Source organism: Papilio machaon, chromosome Z, assembly GCF_912999745.1.
Source record: "Papilio machaon chromosome Z, ilPapMach1.1, whole genome shotgun sequence".
NCBI classification, from domain to species: Eukaryota; Metazoa; Arthropoda; class Insecta; order Lepidoptera; family Papilionidae; genus Papilio; species Papilio machaon.
In genome coordinates, this window is record NC_060016.1 from 5,944,346 (window position 1) to 5,966,129 (window position 21,784).

General features: G+C 35.0%; 1 protein-coding gene across 1 annotated transcript in view; it reads right to left on the reverse strand.

Annotated features, from left to right (window-relative positions):
* Window positions 1–102: 102 nt before the first annotated feature.
* The window catches only part of LOC106716992, a 43,200-nt gene continuing 21,518 nt past the window's right edge, over window positions 103–21,784 (reverse strand). Inside the window, exons 13-40 of the mRNA XM_045686129.1 lie at window positions 21,280–21,771; window positions 20,711–21,202; window positions 20,141–20,632; window positions 18,435–18,926; window positions 17,865–18,356; window positions 17,295–17,786; window positions 16,729–17,220; window positions 16,159–16,650; window positions 14,453–14,944; window positions 13,883–14,374; window positions 13,317–13,808; window positions 8,922–13,151; window positions 8,593–8,844; window positions 8,040–8,516; window positions 7,781–7,953; window positions 7,605–7,695; window positions 6,380–7,013; window positions 5,878–6,041; window positions 5,470–5,679; window positions 4,883–5,174; window positions 4,587–4,719; window positions 4,116–4,284; window positions 2,402–2,441; window positions 2,143–2,275; window positions 1,805–1,961; window positions 1,517–1,633; window positions 677–1,172; window positions 103–380 (exon numbers count right to left, since the gene is read on the reverse strand). Coding sequence (XP_045542085.1) covers window positions 748–1,172; window positions 1,517–1,633; window positions 1,805–1,961; window positions 2,143–2,275; window positions 2,402–2,441; window positions 4,116–4,284; window positions 4,587–4,719; window positions 4,883–5,174; window positions 5,470–5,679; window positions 5,878–6,041; window positions 6,380–7,013; window positions 7,605–7,695; window positions 7,781–7,953; window positions 8,040–8,516; window positions 8,593–8,844; window positions 8,922–13,151; window positions 13,317–13,808; window positions 13,883–14,374; window positions 14,453–14,944; window positions 16,159–16,650; window positions 16,729–17,220; window positions 17,295–17,786; window positions 17,865–18,356; window positions 18,435–18,926; window positions 20,141–20,632; window positions 20,711–21,202; window positions 21,280–21,771 — 13,109 coding nt within the window. The 3' untranslated portion in view covers window positions 103–380; window positions 677–747. The remainder of the gene's footprint in view (window positions 381–676; window positions 1,173–1,516; window positions 1,634–1,804; window positions 1,962–2,142; window positions 2,276–2,401; window positions 2,442–4,115; window positions 4,285–4,586; window positions 4,720–4,882; window positions 5,175–5,469; window positions 5,680–5,877; window positions 6,042–6,379; window positions 7,014–7,604; window positions 7,696–7,780; window positions 7,954–8,039; window positions 8,517–8,592; window positions 8,845–8,921; window positions 13,152–13,316; window positions 13,809–13,882; window positions 14,375–14,452; window positions 14,945–16,158; window positions 16,651–16,728; window positions 17,221–17,294; window positions 17,787–17,864; window positions 18,357–18,434; window positions 18,927–20,140; window positions 20,633–20,710; window positions 21,203–21,279; window positions 21,772–21,784) is intronic.

Below are 21,784 nucleotides of genomic sequence, written 5' to 3' on the forward strand. Positions count from 1 at the left end.
ATTTACATTTAGTTAAACTGATTTTTGGCATTTTAAAAGGGGGGAGCAATAAAACAACAAAGAAAAACGTAATGCAACATATATTCTACATAAGTCGGAGGAGTGTACTAATTTGGACTAATACGCTACTATAACACATTCAAATATTTAAATGTCTACATAGTGATTTATCTGCTTTTTAGTACATAGTCGCTAAAAACGAACAGTTCGAGAAAAAAAACTGTATAATATACACCACCTACAAGAAATCAGTGTTAACAAGTAAAAATCAAAAGTTTTTGAAAATAACAAAAAATATATTTTTGGTATTAAATAAAATGCATATAAATAAATGATGTAAAACTATTATTAAGAGTCACACGCGGCAGCCATTACAGATTCTGAAATAAATGTAAAGATTATTAGAATTAATGTAATACTTATTAAAAATACGATCACTATTTGTCCGAAAAACTTCCAATGATAGTGTTGCCGTTAATAACCCACATTCGCTTTTCGCCTTCTATTTACAGTAAACGACATTTTTGCCGCATAGATTATTATTATAATCGTTTTGTACAGGAAAATTCGCATCACTTATAAAATTCATGTGACGAAGACAATCGCAAGGCAGTAAACAAATAAAAAAATGGGTACCCATCTCGCAAAAGCGCATTACGAAGAGTTTTGTACTTACATGTTAATGAAATTGAGGGCTCCGATTTACTAAGTCTACGTCAAAAACAATAGTTTCGAGCTCGGTTTTCGTCAGTCTTGTCTCGGAAGGGAGTATATACTCCTTTTGTACGGCAGAGACTTCCTCGGAGAGGCACTATATGATCTGCCACTGGCGTAGAATTTTCCTTTTTGTGATATAACGTCGAGCCTCGCAGTCGCCTCTGCCCTGCCGTAGTCGTTTTCCAGTGTCACTCTGTACAGTCCAACGTCTTCGCTGTTTACCTCGTCGATTTCTAAAATTCTAAATATCTCGTCTTTCTCTTTAATCGTTATCCTAGAGGAGGGGGTTATGACAACTCCATCTTTGTCCCAAGTCGCCCACGGCGCGGGAAGGCCCTTCGCCGCACATTGGAAAACGACCGTGTCGCCTTCTTCTGCTACTTTGTTATAAGGATACGTATAGAACTTTGGTGCAATCTCGCGGGCTGGGCTACAAAGACTTCTTAGATCTGGACCTGGATGGTATATAAAACATTAAGTTAGTTTTAGTGCTATATTATGTAACGTATAATGTGGTTCAATTCCACAAACCTTAAAAGGTTAATGGATCTACTTAACCTTAGACAAAAAATATTTCGTTCATATTAGTATATACGACCACTCAATTACTCGTCTATTACGACAGCAAAAACTAAAACTCCGAACACTGCTGCATAGTTCGCCTGAGAAAACCAGAACTGCATAAATACATAGCATTCATGTTAAGCAATTCTTAAATTTACCCTAGACATGGTCACTTGCTTTTGGTGTCTTAGATTGTTTTTCTTACAGTTAGTCTTTGTACATGTGTGGTACTAACCAGGTGTTCTGGTGCGAGAGATGGATCGCGCGGGCGTTGACCGCGGAGTTGATGCGGCTGACAGTAACACCGGAGGCCGCCGTAGCCTTTGGCTCAAAGTATTCGGCTCACCCGCCGCTATATAAAAAAAACACAATAGTTAGTAGTGAGTTCAACCTTTCGCCTCGTCATTCCTAATAGGGTTTCCGAAAATCGAACGTGGTCAGGATGGCCATTCAATCAAGACAAATCTTTGATCAATGAACGACTTGGCAAACTATTATTTATGTAAATTTTGTAAGCACTTACGGTAAACGACAAGACAAGCTTTGGAGATTGCTTTGCCGAGATAGTTATAGGCTTCGCAGGTGTAAGTGCCCTCGTCGTCCGCAGTCACTTGCTTGATCTTCAACCGCGCAGTGCCAAGCTCATAGCTCGTTTCGAATTCTGAGCATTCGCGAATTATCTACAAATTTCAAAATAGAAAATTATCAAAATTATTTAACCAACCAAAAGAAAATACAAAAAAACAATCATAGGTAATATTTTACATAATAAAATTAAGCTAAATTTCTTGTTAGCGTTAGCGGTAACGTAGTGAGGACTTCAGGAAGTCGTTGAACATGTCTGCATCCTGTGTGACGTACCTTAGTGTAGTGATACCACTTGATGTCAGGCTCAGGTTCACCCGTCACCCGGCACTCGAACTCCACGGCGTCCCCGTCATGTGACAACAAATCAGTTAGCTCCTTCTCAAAACGAGGAATCACTTCTACCCGACTAAAAGTAAAAAAAAAGGTTCAAACAAGTTTTTCATAGTGAAAAATTTAGAATCTACAATTTTTAATAAAAATAGAAAGGATTTACACAAGAAATTTATGCAACACGTTTAGAAATATAGCTTACCCGTAACGAATATTATGTGCCTCCTCAGTTGAACGGGGATCTACAAGAATAAGAAAAGATTAAATTAGTATTAATCAGAGCTGGGCATTAACTCGTTAATCCGTTAATCGTTAATTAACGAAGTTTACATTTTGCTTAACGGATTAACTTTTAAGTTAACTTCAAAAAGTGTTAACGCTTTTGTTAACTTCCGTTAAACTCAACTTCCGTTAATAAAAGTCCGTTAATCGTTAAATTAGAATCTTAGAGACGTGCTGTCATTTTGTTTAAATTACGCGCCACGCCACGATCATAAGTTCAGCTATGTTGGGCGACTGTCGGCGACTCGAATGGTGAACGAATGAGTTGATAATTGATATATGTGAAGTTCGCGTGCAAGTGTGATGCATCGGAGTGTTCGGGAAAGACGTGACCAACAGGACAAAATAAAAAGAAGGTTCGAAATAGTATATTTCATTACGAGTATATAAAAGCACGAGTATGTCGAGTATGCCCACATTCCGAACGGTCATCATCCCTGCAATACGCCACTTTTTGAGCAACTGTAATAAAACACTTTTTTACTCGTACTTTTTCTTTAGCTTTTCCAAACTCGTGCGTTTTCTTTCCCAAGTGTTAAAATAATGTCTGTTAAAAAGAAAAACCAACTACGAAGTTTTTACAAAAAAAAAATCATTGAAGTTTTTATGATTCATGCAAATATTTCTAAAAAGAAACTCTTAATTTGTTACAATATCAGATTTAATGATTTGATTCAATGAATTAGGTTAGGTTTCATTTTATTTCATCTCATTAAATTTCATTTTCATTTCATATCAATAAAAATAATCTACTGAAGACTTGGCTGTTTGGGCATAGTTCCTTTTGCCTACCCAGAATGGGTGATGAAAACAGAAAAAAAATCTCTGTTTGTATTCTTTTACGGTTGGCACCATTTTCCAAACATTTTAGTTATTTGAGTTTATTGTGTTTTTATTATTCTATTAAATTGCTTAATTTTGTCGCAACTGTATTAAAAATAGTTGTTCAGTACACGTGCGGAACCGTCATTACAACTTGTTCCAACTGTCAACCCTCTCCTTCGGCTGCGCCTCGGCTCGGCTCAATAAAAATAATCTACTGAAGACTTGGCTGTTTGGGCATAGTTCCCTTTGCCTACCCAGAATGGGTGAAAAAAACAAAAAAATCTCTGTTTGTATTCTTTTACGGTTGGCGCCATTTTTCAAACATTTTAGTTAGTTGAGTTTATTGTGATTATATTATTCTATTAAATTGCTTCATTTTTTCGCAACTGTATCAAAAATAGTTGTTTAGTACACGTGCGAAACTGTCATTACAACTTATTCCAACTGTCAACTTGTAGCCATTGTGGGAACTCTTTGTAATGACAGGCTTTCCGCACTCGTAATGAAATATACGAAATATACTATAATGCATTCATACTTGTCTCTAATACAATAATGTGTTATAGAATATATAGTCAAATTACTATTTTAAACAAGTGTCGCCACAAAAGTGTGAAATTAGTATGTATAATTTTGGTATGGTTAACTGTTAATGATTAACTTTAACTTGCGTTAAATTTTCGAGAATTTAACGCTTTAACGATTAACGAAGTTAACTTTTCGATTAACTGTGCCCACCTGTGGTATTAATAAAATATCTATAATTCTAGCAAGGATAGTTAATTAATGTACGTATAAGTAGAGTTTACCTTTAGCCAAAATTTGTAGCGATATGACTGCTTTGGCTTCGCCATACACGTTTCTGGCGACGACTGAATATGCGCCTGTGTAGTCGAGCTTCGCGTGCGGGATCTCGAAACGATACTCAGGGCCGTCGCCAACGCGCTTGAAGTGAGATCCGTCTCGGTAGTAGTCTGGCTGAAAATCATATATAATATTAAAATTAAACACGATTTTATGCAATTATTATGTTTGTGTACAAAAGTGTATTAACGTATAGAAACTTAATATAATTTCTGTATAATCGGATGAAAGTATTTGAACTTGATTTTGTGGATGAATTAAATGACATGAATTAAACATAACCTCCTTCTTTTTGAAGTCGGCTAAAAATAGATTTTACCATATTAATTTCTAAATTTTTCATTGATCTTTTAATACTTGCAACTTTGTGTGAAGCACGCTAAAAGTAAAAAGATACCAGTCTATATGTTTTTTACCTTCAAAAAATCCCTGAGCCAAAACACGTCTGGTTTAGGGTCACCTGTCACCTCACATTCTATAATAATAGTGTCACCTTCGTACGCTTCACTTGACCTCGGTTTTCTTATAAAAGTCGGTTCTCTTGAATATCTGCAATTGTAATAGACAATAGAATTGTACGATGTTATTTTAGGGGTTCTACATAGATCACTGTGAATATGCACTATTTTGTTTATAATAACTGCATTTTTATCGTGGTAAACTTATGTTTGTTCTTAAATTGCGAATACAGGGTCCATTAATGCATACTTACGGTACATCTGAGCAGATAACGATAGGAATGGCTTGTTTCCTCTCTCCGTCGCTTTCACCGAAAACCTCAACCTTTCCTGAAGTAGATGCTTTGCCCACTTCATTCGACGCTGTGCACGTGTAGACACCAGCGTCCCGTTGTGTGACTGAGCCCACTGCTAGTTCTATCTGTCCGTCCCTGTCTAACGTCATCACCGCTCTCCGACTGGGGCGCAGTCTCACTCCATCTCTATACCACGTCACTCCCACAGACGGATATGCCTCAACCACTGCTGATATTCTTAACTCTTGACCTTTAACAATAATGTTTGCTTTTATAACTTAAAACACTTTTATATCTATTTGCCATTTTCATACGAAAACTTAGTTGTGGTGGATTGGTAAGCAATGTTAGATGCAGTGGAAATTTAACAACTATAGAAGCATGTGTCATTAACCGATGCATGGGACATATGTAACTATTAAATGTGATGTTAAAATTCAAAAGTTTAATGTTTTTTGACTTGTTATTTCACAAATGTATTCATAAACAAGTTCCTCTCTAAGTACTGGTATTAACAAGAAAATATTGTAGTTGTTAAAATTTACCAATACTCAGCTGATATAATGGCTCCAGTCCGCAACAAAATTCCGGTGCAATGTAAGCCCTAATGCCTTTGTCGACGACCAGGTTGCAGCGACAGCTGATCGCGCCGCTGCCGTTCCTCGCCGTCGCCTCATATACACCGCCATCTTCCAGCGTCGTGGGAGCTATTTCCAATGTGTGGAAATGCTCATCCTGCGATTTCGTACGACGATCTGGAATAGTGGTAAAATAGGTATTAATAGTTACTATTGAATGCGATGATAAAGAAACCATTGTCTAATTGAAGAAAAGAAAGCAACAAACATAATAAAAGAAAATTATTAGAACGGGAATTTTTGTTAAAAAAATAGAGCTTAGATTTGCGTTTGTAAAAATGATATTGGATCATTAGATATTGCTACAAAACATACCGTCATCAATGACTTCCTTCCCGTTCTTGTACCAAGTGACGAGGGGCGGTGGTCTGCCAATGACTTGGCAAGTAAGGCGGACGGGATACGTGGCTTGCACGCGCCTGTCGCGTAGTCGCATTGTGAACTGCGGGGGACACTCTCCACCATCTGACGATCTTTCCCTAAAATAGTCCATACAAATATTAATACAACTCATGCACAATAAAGTTCACTTTACTTACGGACTCTATAAATAAAAATTCTATTCTTCATAGAGACTCAGATCAATGTGGAAATGATACACTCATTTTGTGGTATTTTGAAATTAAAGGAATGTAAAAATATGATAGTATTACAGAAATTGTTTAGGTGTTATAAACAAATAACAGAAAAAAAACTTCCTAATTTTTCTTGTATTTCTATCGACTGTTTTACGAGAACTTACTTGGAAATAATGTAGTCATATAGGATAAAATGTTAGTGTGCTTAGTTGCTTGTTAAAATGAAGACAAATAATCACCTTTTAAGCTTTGTATCCGCCTCCCAAATACTCTTGTCGGTGACAACTGCGACTCTTGCGTACGTTGATGCTCTGCCGTGCACGTTTGTGGCTTCGCAGCTGTACCGGGCTTCATCATTTATTTGAACATCGTGGATGGTCAGAGAACAGTTGTAATTATTTATACATGTCTTTAATCTTTGATTTTCTTCGTCAATTTCATGCCCATTCTTCATCCAAACGATTTCTGGTGTAGGTTTTCCCTTAAAACTGCATTTCAATGTAGCAGTCTCCCCGAACAAAACTTTCAACTGTCCCGGTAGCACTTCAACGAATTCGGGCCTATCACCTGCCAAGCCAATGCCGACTGAGGTCGATGTTTGCACAGACTCACCCCAACCGTATCTGTTTCTTGGAGTCACTCTGAAATGGTATTCTTCGCCTTGCTTAAGATTATAGGCTTCGAAGGAGTTCAGTGGAGTAATGCCAAGTTCTATCCAGCGAGCTCCTCCTTCTTTTCCCAGTAACCAACTCTCAATTTTGTATGCCAACACTGGAGCACCACCTTCAGGATCGACCTTCGGCCACGCTAGTGATATCCAGTTACTGCCACCGTCCACTACACTCAGCTCTCCCGGGATGCGATTTGGTACAGCTACAAACAAATCTAATTATCGACACGGTAATGGCCTTAATACAAATTGATACATTGCCAAGTGATATACTTTGAGCCTTAATTATAGACAGCGGTTGATATAACAAAGGGACTGCTAGGAAATCATGTGATAGTTTGAGTACTGCCAATGTTTAAAAAATAATGTAAGAGGTTCAAAATAAGTCCCAGTTTATATTCCAGTCAGCGATAACTCTATTTAGGAATTCATGCCTTAGTAATATTCTTATAATAAAATCGAATGTTCATAAAAGACCGGATATTAATTAATATTAATAAATTTAATAAGGAGACAAAAGTTGTTCACTATTATCAATAATAAACATTCAAACTTTAATAGCTTCACAGAAAAAGCAATATTTTCACTCATCAGTGCAAATATAATTTTTTTTTGTCTTATATGTCTAGGAACTAATATTTCTAAATTTTTAGTAATTGGTAAGAAATTTTGTCATAAAATTAAATGGATTGCCATCAATGATAAAATATTAAAAATAATAATTTTCTTGAAAGCCAATGTGATATTTAATGGCTCGTTAGTCAACAAGTTCAAGTTGTAGTTATAACACTTACATTTATACCTGCGTTCATCTACAATTATCGTCGAGTCAGTAGGATAAGTCCAGTCAGATATCAAGTGATCGGATGAAGCGCGTTGTCGTACCTTCGTGCAACAAACGTCTCATTTTAGTTCACATTTTCAAACGAAACATTAAATTTTTTCCAAGGTTGTTACTTAAAATACATACCACTACTGTAACAAAAGCTCTATCACATCCGTAGGCATTTCTTGCAAGAATGCAATATGTCCCTGCATCAGATATAACTGATCTTTTTAATGTAAACTTCATATAGTCATCCGATTTCATTTTACAGACCCGTGGACTATTCGTTATATCACGTATACCTTTCATTAGAGTCACTGCAAAGTAGAGGAAAAAAATATACATATTTTCTGTAAACGTACTCAAAATCAATCAGCAGATCATACAATTTGAAAATATTTACCTTTAGGTTTGGGTTCTCCTTGTACTCTGAAAGATATATTTATATCTTCGCCGACAGAAATAAGTACGTCCCTCTGAGGGCGACCAATTATAACTGCTGGCTTACCATCGATTTCATTTGGTTCGACTACAGTTATTGCTGCAGTCATATCAACATTTCCTTGCTTACTCCAAGCTCTACAGGTGTATATACCAGACTCTTTTTCAGTGACATCGGATAGTGCTAAAGTATATAATCCATGGTCTACAAAAGTTTGAGCGTTCCTATAAATATCAGTAATTGCATGACCTTCGCGTAACCATTCCACTCTTGTTGGAGAGCCTTTTATTTCCACTTGCAAACCAATTGTGCCTCCACTACTAACTTTATAGTCAGTTAACACGTTTGTGAAATGAGGTCGACGTGCTTCCGATGATTGACGGTTTATTCGAGATGATTCTCCAGATGTAGAATGAAGACCAAAGCGAGATTCTATTCCTGTTAAAAAATAAACATAATTAACAGTACATACATGGTTATTGAATTACATGAAGAGCATAAAAAAATAGTTTACCTGTGAATGTAACGATGTGATTTATCTGATCGGACCACATGGAATTTTCCGCTTTACATGTATATTTGCCACTGTCTTCTGATGATGGATTACTAATAGTCAATCTACAAACTCCGTCAGCTAAGTAATATGCTTGATATCTATCAGTGATATTTATTAATCTGTCGTCTTTTAACCAAGTAATAGTAGGAAGTGGTTGTCCTCGAATACGACATTCTAGCACCAGTTCGTTTTCGGCATGATGGTACTTATCTAGTAAAAAGAAAAATATTATACCTTTACTCCTTATAGTTAGTAAATTATCAAAAAGTAGTAAATAAATACCTTACCTCTTATAGATCTTGTAAAAGTCGGAGGTATGGGTGAAACTTCAAAACTTGGATATACCTTTAAAATTGCAGAAGTAGTAACTGATCCGTTTTCAGTTTCAACGGTGCAACTATATTCGGCAGAATCACTCGGTTCGGCATTGAGTACTTCCATCGTCAACAGGCCATCAATTGATTTTGTTCTGTATTTGAATTTATTATCGAGTGGAACACCATTCTTAAACCACACAATTTTTGGTTCTAATGTTGTTAATACACTACAGGTGAGTTTGACTCTAGATCCTTCAACAGCTGTTCTATCAGTAAGATATGTGGAAAAAACAGGCTTCCTTTTTACATCACGTAAAAGTTTAGAGCGTTTTTCTGTTATGAAACTCCGTGTTTCATTCAAAGCGTTTAACTTATGCGAGACATCTCTTCTGTCCACCGCCTCATTACTTTGAATTTGGCAAGTATTTAATGGCGAATCATATTGAGTATTTCGCACTATAGTTTGAGCTTTATAAAATGGATAACTTTGCGTTATATCTAATTCTGAATTAGAATGATCATTGTTAAAAGTTCTCTCAACGTATCCTGGTGGTCTCAAAAACTCGTTTTCATAATAATTTCTAGTTCTATCTACAAAGACGGCATTGTTTTTCGTTGTCGTGTCAGCACTTTTAAAAGAATTATCTACACTTACTGCCTCGTTACTATACAGCTTGTCATAACTTGTTACTTCGATTTTCTTAAGTTTCCTCATATTTATTTGCTCCAAAGTAGGATCTTCTAGTTCTTTAAAAATTACTCCATTATGTTCATCAACTTGTCGTTTAATGTTACTATCAAGTTGTAAATCAAATTCATTGGTATTATCAACATTATCATTTTTTTCGAAAAATGTTATGTTTTGTATGCCCTCGATATTCGCATTATTGCTTTTCAGTGTTTCTGAAATTTGGATGTCTTCTCTTTGATATTCAGATACATTTTTCATAAACAAATTTGTTTCAACATCGATGTTTTTATTTTCGACTTTGTCTTTTCTTATTTTTTCTTCGCTTTGTCTGTCTTGAACCGAAACCTTATCTAAAATTATGTTATCAATGGTTTTACTAACTTCGCTGCTTTGATTTTCATTTGGTTTTCCTTTAACATCTTCAATAGATTTATGTATTAGCTCTTCTTCGGTTTTTAATGTGTCTTTCTGTTGGAAAACATTAACCTCTTTGACCTCACTACTTTTAGATTCTTCAACTTTGTTTTCAACGATTTGTGGTGATTGCACTTGTTTTTTACTTCTGACATCTTTTTTCTTATGTTTAGGTTTTTCTTTGTCTGATAGATGTTTATTCGTCGTGGCTTCTTCGTCAGTACAATTTCTTTCCTTGTTAGTCCCAATGTTTTCCATTTCTGTTTTATCTTCATTTTTATAACCGATTATATTGCTGCTCTTTTCTGCTTTTGGATCTAGTACAGTTTTTTCTTCCTTATTTTGATTTTTAAAATTCTCTTTTAATTGATAATCGTTGGTAATAGTCTGTTTTAAAGTTATGATTTGTGAGACAACGTCCTCATCGGAAGAACTCTTCTGAACAACTTCACCTAATAAATTTGTTGATTGTAATACTTCTTTTACTTCTTGTTTAATAGGAATTTTTTTATCGTCATTTGTGTCCAATTTTGTACCCTCCAGCAACGGTATTTGGGAGTTTGAATCAACTTTTATTTCTACTGTTTCATTAACATCTTGTAATATTTTGACCCCACTTTTAACTTCAGTAGTCAATTTTTGAATGTTAAGTATTAAAGATTCGTTGTCTTGTTCCTTTTCTGAAATTTCTGCATTTGCAATGGCTTTATTAAGTGTCATTTCATTGTTATCACCCGCATTCATTTCGTTTTCTATGCAACTTCGAACATTGTTTATTTGTTTAAGAGAATCTAGTTCATGGATAGCTTTGGGGGCTAATGTAAAATTCATTTCATTATTTTCTTCGTCAAATAGTCTATCACTTTTTTTTACTGCATTTTTATCGTCAAGTATTTCACGGTCAATAACTAAATCGCATTTATTAGCTTTCATAATGTTATTTTCAAATTTATCATAATTTTCTAAATGTTTTTCGTTTTCCCTACCTACAATCATTTTATCTTTTTGAATAGTATTTTCTATGTCAACGTCATTTTCATCAGCACTGCCAAATTTCTGTGAAATACCTTCACCGATTTTTTCTGCAACAAAGTCATGTTCTTGGCGTTCAGATTTTTTATCTACATGTGAAGAAATTCCCTGTTCATCAGTTGGTTCTGAAATCTCTTCAATTGGCAAAAATTCTTTACTTGTAACACATTGAGATTCATCGATCATTATATCTTTTTTAAGCCTTTTGTTCGTTTCATTTATATGATCAATTAAAGTGCTAGTTTCTTCAAACTTAGGCTCGACTTCTGGTGTTTGATTTATTACAGGCTTTTCCTTTTCAATTTCTTTGAATTCTTTTGAGTCCTGACTAATAGCATGACCTTCTTTGGAATCTGAATCCAATACGAATCCAATTACTGCTTCATTGACATGGGCCTTATACAAAATACCGGTGTCTATAATTTGCAGTAAGGGCGCTTCTAAAGGCTTGGATGCTTCTAGGTTTAAGGTAGATACCTCTGGTATATTTTCGGTCATAATCGTTTCCGGCAAAATTTCCAAAGTAAAGTCGACTGCATGGGTATTTATTGTAAATCCAGTGTTTTCGGTTTTTTCTTTTTTGTCGATAACATCTGTTGAATTTAAATCTCCAGAAGGCACTTTAACATTTTTAATAATATTTGAAGAATACTGAATTGCATCTTTTTCTTCTTTGCTAACACTGAAATTTTCATGGCTATCTTTTTCGATGAAAGGCATTTTTTCAATCGAAACTCCTAATACGTCTTTAAGTGCATCTTCTATATGTTCACCGTCAATTGGGCCTTTAACCAATAAGGATTCCTTAAATAATTTATTTGTCGCGATGTTAAATGAATCCTGACACTGCAAAGCTTCAATAGTATTGATGTTTTCTTTTTTTTCAGATACCTCTAAATATTCCTTAATAGATGATGCAAGTGCACATATTTTTTTACCAATACTTTTAAAAATTGGTATTTTTTCTTTGACTTGTAAATTCGATTTACTTTCCATTTTGAGAAGATTCATTTCAAGGCACTCGACTAAACATTTAGTATTAAAGGTAATATCTTCACCAAAATCTTTATCATGTTCAAATATTAATGATTCAATTGCAGCTTTTAGATCCAGTAATATTATTTTAGTAAATGCAGCATCACCGGGAATTCTTGCAGTTTTGTCAAAGTTTATATAAAATTTTATATCCTCGAAATGATTTAAAACTTTACGCAACGATTTACTCAAAGTTTTCCATTTTTTATCAGTTTTATTTGCAATAAAAGTAATAGATTTCAATGCGTTTAAAATTAGTTCGGAAGATTTTCCGTAATTTTCATACATGTAATGTTTTTGCACACTCGACATTGCACTTCTCATATTTGAAATGGATCCATAAACAGAATGGATGGCAGTTACTATGCTATCCCTTTGTATGGGAGTGAGGTTTTTATAAATGTCTACTTCTTTCTCTAGACCAAACACCTGATCTTCTATTTGGTCCAAGTTTTGCATGATTTCAATGCCTTTTTCAATTAAGTTTTCAGAATTATCTGCAAAACTAACTTTTAATGATTTGATGACAAGCTTCAATTCATTAACATACGTATACAGTCTATCGAATTCACTTTCATTATCAGATTTCATACTCAATGCTGATTCCAAAAGATGAATAGTCTCTTCAGTATCATTGGAACATAATCTAATAATGTTACTTAATTTTTCTTTATGTGACGTGGTTGGAACTACTTGAAATTCATGCATTTCGCACATATTAGATACTAGGAGCTGCAAAGTTTCACAAGCTTCTTTAACAAGTTCTGGAGGACTTTCTTCATTTATTAGTAGTTGAACACTCCTGACACTGCACTCTAAATCTTGAAGACTTTCATTTAGAGTATCATTGACAGACTCAATATAATCCCTTTTCAATTCAATAATAACGGCTTGAATTTCGTCTAGAGTATTTTGCAAAGTTTCTATATCTTCAGCTGTTTTAGAAGTTGCTAACATGTTGATTTTATCACTTACTTCCTTAAGCAGTGATTTGAGATTGTGTAATGTGTTTTTTGTTTCGTCATCATCTGAAAGAATATATAAATATTTCCAGTAACTTTTTAGTACATACATTTTAATCGATTTTTAAAGCATTTATATTTAATTTGAAATACCTAATTGACTCTCGTTACTTAAAGGATATCTGATATAGCGATTAATACGAGATAGTAAAAAAAGTCGTCGATACGTACCGATATCTAACTCTTCTCTTTCTACTTTTTGGGTCACTCCTTCTGTTACCGTTTCCAAATTAATGGCATTTTCACTTTCAACCACTGCTTCTTTTACATCGTCTTTCTTGTCAACCACTTGAGCTGACGTAATGAGAGCATTAAGATCGGAAGACAAACTAGTCAGATTACTCTGTACTTGTTGCACATTAATACCATCAAATTGTGAAGCGAGTTCTTCAGCTTTTTCGTAGATTTCCGTTGTTACAATCGACAAAGCCTGCTGAAGTTCAAATGCCAAAGATATATCTGATTTGCTAAGATTTTCTTTGAGAGTTTCTTCGGATAAATGGATTTCTGGTGGTAACATAATAGCCGAAATATTTTCTTTAAGTTCTGTTGCTAGCTTCACTGTTTTATCGGCATCGATAACGTTTGATGAGATCGCTATTTTGTTGATAACTTCTATGGTATCTTGAGACACAAACTCATTGATGTGCTCCATCATTTTACCTGTAACATTAAAAAAGTACATGAAAGAAAAAAAAATGTGTCGCTTACAACTACACATTGTAACAAATATTTACCGATATTACTCTCATCTCTTTCCTTTTTGTGTGCTTCGCCTTCTGTAACGGTTTCTAAAACAATGGCGTTTTCACTTTCAACCACTGCTTCTTTTACATCGTCTTTCTTGTCAACCACTTGAGCTGACGTAATGAGAGCATTAAGATCGGAAGACAAACTGGTCAGATTACTCTGTACTTGTTGCACATTAATACCATCAAATTGTGAAGCGAGTTCTTCAGCTTTTTCGTAGATTTCCGTTGTTACAATCGACAAAGCCTGCTGAAGTTCAAATGCCAAAGATATATCTGATTTGCTAAGATTTTCTTTGAGAGTTTCTTCGGATAAACGGATTTCTGGTGGTAACATAATAGCCGAAATATTTTCTTTTAGTTCTGTTGCTAGCTTCACTGTTTTATCGGCATCGATAACGTTTGATAAGATCGCTATTTTGTTGATAACTTCTATGGTATCTTGAGACACAAACTCATTGATGTGCTCCATCAATTTACCTGTAACATTAAAAAAGTACATGAAAGAAAAATACTTAAATGTGTCGCTAATAACTACACATTGTAACAAATATTTACCGATATTACTCTCTTCTTTTTCCTCTTTGTGTACTTCACCTTCTGTAACGGTTTCTAAAACAATGGCGTTTTCACTTTCAACCACTGCTTCTTTTACATCGTCTTTCTTGTCAACCACTTGAGCTGACGTAATGAGAGCATTAAGATCGGAAGACAAACTAGTCAGATTACTCTGTACTTGTTGCACATTAATACCATCAAATTGTGAAGCGAGTTCTTCAGCTTTTTCGTAGATTTCCGTTGTTACAATCGACAAAGCCTGCTGAAGTTCAAATGCCAAAGATATATCTGATTTGCTAAGATTTTCTTTGAGAGTTTCTTCGGATAAACGGATTTCTGGTGGTAACATAATAGCCGAAATATTTTCTTTAAGTTCTGTTGCTAGCTTCACTGTTTTATCGGCATCGATAACGTTTGATGAGATCGCTATTTTGTTGATAACTTCTATGGTATCTTGAGACACAAACTCATTGATGTGCTCCATCATTTTACCTGTAACATTAAAAAAGTACATGAAAGAAAAATACTTTAATGTGTCGCTTACAACTACACATTGTAACAAATATTTACCGATATTACTCTCATCTCTTTCCTTTTTGTGTGCTTCGCCTTCTGTAACGGTTTCTAAAACAATGGCGTTTTCACTTTCAACCACTGCTTCTTTTACATCGTCTTTCTTGTCAACCACTTGAGCTGACGTAATGAGAGCATTAAGATCGGAAGACAAACTAGTCAGATTACTCTGTACTTGTTGCACATTAATACCATCAAATTGTGAAGCGAGTTCTTCAGCTTTTTCGTAGATTTCCGTTGTTACAATCGACAAAGCTTGCTGAAGTTCAAATGCCAAAGATATATCTGATTTGCTAAGATTTTCTTTGAGAGTTTCTTCGGATAAACGGATTTCTGGTGGTAACATAATAGCCGAAATATTTTCTTTAAGTTCTGTTGCTAGCTTCACTGTTTTATCGGCATCGATAACGTTTGATGAGATCGCTATTTTGTTGATAACTTCTATGGTATCTTGAGACACAAACTCATTGATGTGCTCCATCATTTGACCTGTAACATTAAAAAAGTACATGAAAGAAAAAAAAATGTGTCGCTTACAACTACACATTGTAACAAATATTTACCGATATTAGTCTCATCTCTTTCCTTTTTGTGTGCTTCGCCTTCTGTAACGGTTTCTAAAACAATGGCGTTTTCACTTTCAACCACTGCTTCTTTTACATCGTCTTTCTTGTCAACCACTTGAGCTGACGTAATGAGAGCATTAAGATCGGAAGACAAACTGGTCAGATTACTCTGTACTTGTTGCACATTAATACCATCAAATTGTGAAGCGAGTTCTTCAGCTTTTTCGTAGATTTCCGTTGTTACAATCGACAAAGCCTGCTGAAGTTCAAATGCCAAAGATATATCTGATTTGCTAAGATTTTCTTTGAGAGTTTCTTCGGATAAATGGATTTCTGGTGGTAACATAATAGCCGAAATATTTTCTTTTAGTTCTGTTGCTAGCTTCACTGTTTTATCGGCATCGATAACGTTTGATGAGATCGCTATTTTGTTGATAACTTCTATGGTATCTTGAGACACAAACTCATTGATGTGCTCCATCAATTTACCTGTAACATTAAAAAAGTACATGAAAGAAAAATACTTAAATGTGTCGCTAATAACTACACATTGTAACAAATATTTACCGATATTACTCTCTTCTTTTTCCTCTTTGTGTACTTCACCTTCTGTAACGGTTTCTAAAACAATGGCGTTTTCACTTTCAACCACTGCTTCTTTTACATCGTCTTTCTTGTCAACCACTTGAGCTGACGTAATGAGAGCATTAAGATCGGAAGACAAACTAGTCAGATTACTCTGTACTTGTTGCACATTAATACCATCAAATTGTGAAGCGAGTTCTTCAGCTTTTTCGTAGATTTCCGTTGTTACAATCGACAAAGCCTGCTGAAGTTCAAATGCCAAAGATATATCTGATTTGCTAAGATTTTCTTTGAGAGTTTCTTCGGATAAACGGATTTCTGGTGGTAACATAATAGCCGAAATATTTTCTTTAAGTTCTGTTGCTAGCTTCACTGTTTTATCGGCATCGATAACGTTTGATGAGATCGCTATTTTGTTGATAACTTCTATGGTATCTTGAGACACAAACTCATTGATGTGCTCCATCATTTGACCTGTAACATTAAAAAAGTACATGAAAGAAAAATACTTTAATGTGTCGCTTGCAACTACACATTGTAACAAATATTTACCGATATTACTCTCATCTCTTTCCTTTTTGTGTGCTTCGCCTTCTGTAACGGTTTCTAAAACAATGGCGTTTTCACTTTCAACCACTGCTTCTTTTACATCGTCTTTCTTGTCAACCACTTGAGCTGACGTAATGAGAGCATTAAGATCGGAAGACAAACTGGTCAGATTACTCTGTACTTGTTGCACATTAATACCATCAAATTGTGAAGCGAGTTCTTCAGCTTTTTCGTAGATTTCCGTTGTTACAATCGACAAAGCCTGCTGAAGTTCAAATGCCAAAGATATATCTGATTTGCTAAGATTTTCTTTGAGAGTTTCTTCGGATAAATGGATTTCTGGTGGTAACATAATAGCCGAAATATTTTCTTTCAGTTCTGTTGCTAGCTTCACTGTTTTATCGGCATCGATAACGTTTGATGAGATCGCTATTTTGTTGATAACTTCTATGGTATCTTGAGACACAAACTCATTGATGTGCTCCATCATTTGACCTGTAACATTAAAAAAGTACATGAAAGAAAAAAAAATGTGTCGCTTACAACTACACATTGTAACAAATATTTACCGATATTAGTCTCATCTCTTTCCTTTTTGTGTGCTTCGCCTTCTGTAACGGTTTCTAAAACAATGGCGTTTTCACTTTCAACCACTGCTTCTTTTACATCGTCTTTCTTGTCAACCACTTGAGCTGACGTAATGAGAGCATTAAGATCGGAAGACAAACTAGTCAGATTACTCTGTACTTGTTGCACATTAATACCATCAAATTGTGAAGCGAGTTCTTCAGCTTTTTCGTAGATTTCCGTTGTTACAATCGACAAAGCCTGCTGAAGTTCAAATGCCAAAGATATATCTGATTTGCTAAGATTTTCTTTGAGAGTTTCTTCGGATAAATGGATTTCTGGTGGTAACATAATAGCCGAAATATTTTCTTTTAGTTCTGTTGCTAGCTTCACTGTTTTATCGGCATCGATAACGTTTGATAAGATCGCTATTTTGTTGATAACTTCTATGGTATCTTGAGACACAAACTCATTGATGTGCTCCATCAATTTACCTGTAACATTAAAAAAGTACATGAAAGAAAAATACTTAAATGTGTCGCTAATAACTACACATTGTAACAAATATTTACCGATATTACTCTCTTCTTTTTCCTCTTTGTGTACTTCACCTTCTGAAACGGTTTCTAAAACAATGGCGTTTTCACTTTCAACCACTGCTTCTTTTACATCGTCTTTCTTGTCAACCACTTGAGCTGACGTAATGAGAGCATTAAGATCGGAAGACAAACTAGTCAGATTACTCTGTACTTGTTGCACATTAATACCATCAAATTGTGAAGCGAGTTCTTCAGCTTTTTCGTAGATTTCCGTTGTTACAATCGACAAAGCCTGCTGAAGTTCAAATGCCAAAGATATATCTGATTTGCTAAGATTTTCTTTGAGAGTTTCTTCGGATAAACGGATTTCTGGTGGTAACATAATAGCCGAAATATTTTCTTTAAGTTCTGTTGCTAGCTTCACTGTTTTATCGGCATCGATAACGTTTGATGAGATCGCTATTTTGTTGATAACTTCTATGGTATCTTGAGACACAAACTCATTGATGTGCTCCATCATTTTACCTGTAACATTAAAAAAGTACATGAAAGAAAAATACTTTAATGTGTCGCTTACAACTACACATTGTAACAAATATTTACCGATATTACTCTCATCTCTTTCCTTTTTGTGTGCTTCGCCTTCTGTAACGGTTTCTAAAACAATGGCGTTTTCACTTTCAACCACTGCTTCTTTTACATCGTCTTTCTTGTCAACCACTTGAGCTGACGTAATGAGAGCATTAAGATCGGAAGACAAACTGGTCAGATTACTCTGTACTTGTTGCACATTAATATCATCAAATTGTGAAGCGAGTTCTTCAGCTTTTTCGTAGATTTCCGTTGTTACAATCGACAAAGCCTGCTGAAGTTCAAATGCCAAAGATATATCTGATTTGCTAAGATTTTCTTTGAGAGTTTCTTCGGATAAATGGATTTCTGGTGGTAACATAATAGCCGAAATATTTTCTTTCAGTTCTGTTGCTAGCTTCACTGTTTTATCGGCATCGATAACGTTTGATGAGATCGCTATTTTGTTGATAACTTCTATGGTATCTTGAGACACAAACTCATTGATGTGCTCCATCATTTTACCTGTAACATTAAAAAAATACATGAAAGAAAAATACTTTAATGTGTCGCTTACAACTACACATTGTAACAAATATTTACCGATATTACTCTCATCTCTTTCCTTTTTGTGTGCGTCGCCTTCTGTAACGGTTTCTAAAACAATGGCGTTTTCACTTTCAACCACTGCTTCTTTTACATCGTCTTTCTTGTCAACCACTTGAGCTGACGTAATGAGAGCATTAAGATCGGAAGACAAACTAGTCAGATTACTCTGTACTTGTTGCACATTAATACCATCAAATTGTGAAGCGAATTCTTCAGCTTTTTCGTAGATTTCCGTTGTTACAATCGACAAAGCTTGCTGAAGTTCAAATGCCAAAGATATATCTGATTTGCTAAGATTTTCTTTGAGAGTTTCTTCGGATAAACGGATTTCTGGTGGTAACATAATAGCCGAAATATTTTCTTTAAGTTCTGTTGCTAGCTTCACTGTTTTATCGGCATCGATAACGTTTGATGAGATCGCTATTTTGTTGATAATTTCTATGGTATCTTGAGACACAAACTCATTGATGTGCTCCATCATTTGACCTGTAACATTAAAAAAGTACATGAAAGAAAAAAAAATGTGTCGCTTACAACTACACATTGTAACAAATATTTACCGATATTAGTCTCATCTCTTTCCTTTTTGTGTGCTTCGCCTTCTGTAACGGTTTCTAAAACAATGGCGTTTTCACTTTCAACCACTGCTTCTTTTACATCGTCTTTCTTGTCAACCACTTGAGCTGACGTAATGAGAGCATTAAGATCGGAAGACAAACTGGTCAGATTACTCTGTACTTGTTGCACATTAATACCATCAAATTGTGAAGCGAGTTCTTCAGCTTTTTCGTAGATTTCCGTTGTTACAATCGACAAAGCCTGCTGAAGTTCAAATGCCAAAGATATATCTGATTTGCTAAGATTTTCTTTGAGAATTTCTTCGGATAAATGGATTTCTGGTGGTAACATAATAGCCGAAATATTTTCTTTTAGTTCTGTTGCTAGCTTCACTGTTTTATCGGCATCGATAACGTTTGATGAGATCGCTATTTTGTTGATAACTTCTATGGTATCTTGAGACACAAACTCATTGATGTGCTCCATCAATTTACCTGTAACATTAAAAAAGTACATGAAAGAAAAATACTTAAATGTGTCGCTAATAACTACACATTGTAACAAATATTTACCGATATTACTCTCTTCTTTTTCCTCTTTGTGTACTTCACCTTCTGAAACGGTTTCTAAAACAATGGCGTTTTCACTTTCAACCACTGCTTCTTTTACATCGTCTTTCTTGTCAACCACTTGAGCTGACGTAATGAGAGCATTAAGATGGGAAGGCAAACTAGTCAGATTACTCTGTACTTGTTGCACATTAATACCATCAAATTGTGAAGCGAGTTCTTCAGCTTTTTCGTAGATTTCCGTTGTTACAATCGACAAAGCCTGCTGAAGTTCAAATGCCAAAGATATATCTGATTTGCTAAGATTTTCTTTGAGAGTTTCTTCGGATAAACGGATTTCTGGTGGTAACATAATAGCCGAAATATTTTCTTTAAGTTCTGTTGCTAGCTTCACTGTTTTATCGGCATCGATAACGTTTGATGAGATCGCTATTTTGTTGATAACTTCTATAGTATCTTGAGACACAAACTCATTGATGTGCTCCATCATTTTACCTGTAACATTAAAAAAGTACATGAAAGAAAAATACTTTAATGTGTCGCTTACAACTACACATTGTAACAAATATTTACCGATATTACTCTCATCTCTTTCCTTTTTGTGTGCTTCGCCTTCTGTAACGGTTTCTAAAACAATGGCGTTTTCACTTTCAACCACTGCTTCTTTTACATCGTCTTTCTTGTCAACCACTTGAGCTGACGTAATGAGAGCATTAAGATCGGAAGACAAACTGGTCAGATTACTCTGTACTTGTTGCACATTAATACCATCAAATTGTGAAGCGAGTTCTTCAGCTTTTTCGTAGATTTCCGTTGTTACAATCGACAAAGCCTGCTGAAGTTCAAATGCCAAAGATATATCTGATTTGCTAAGATTTTCTTTGAGAGTTTCTTCGGATAAATGGATTTCTGGTGGTAACATAATAGCCGAAATATTTTCTTTCAGTTCTGTTGCTAGCTTCACTGTTTTATCGGCATCGATAACGTTTGATGAGATCGCTATTTTGTTGATAACTTCTATGGTATCTTGAGACACAAACTCATTGATGTGCTCCATCATTTTACCTGTAACATTAAAAAATACATGAAAGAAAAATACTTTAATGTGTCGCTTACAACTACACATTGTAACAAATATTTACCGATATTACTCTCATCTCTTTCCTTTTTGTGTGCTTCGCCTTCTGTAACGGTTTCTAAAACAATGGCGTTTTCACTTTCAACCACTGCTTCTTTTACATCGTCTTTCTTGTCAACCACTTGAGCTGACGTAATGAGAGCATTAAGATCGGAAGACAAACTAGTCAGATTACTCTGTACTTGTTGCACATTAATACCATCAAATTGTGAAGCGAGTTCTTCAGCTTTTTCGTAGATTTCCGTTGTTACAATCGACAAAGCCTGCTGAAGTTCAAATGCCAAAGATATATCTGATTTGCTAAGATTTTCTTTGAGAGTTTCTTCGGATAAATGGATTTCTGGTGGTATCATAATAGCCGAAATATTTTCTTTCAGTTCTGTTGCTAGCTTCACTGTTTTATCGGCATCGATAACGTTTGATAAGATCGCTATTTTGTTGATAACTTCTATGGTATCTTGAGACACAAACTCATTGATGTGCTCCATCAATTTACCTGTAACATTAAA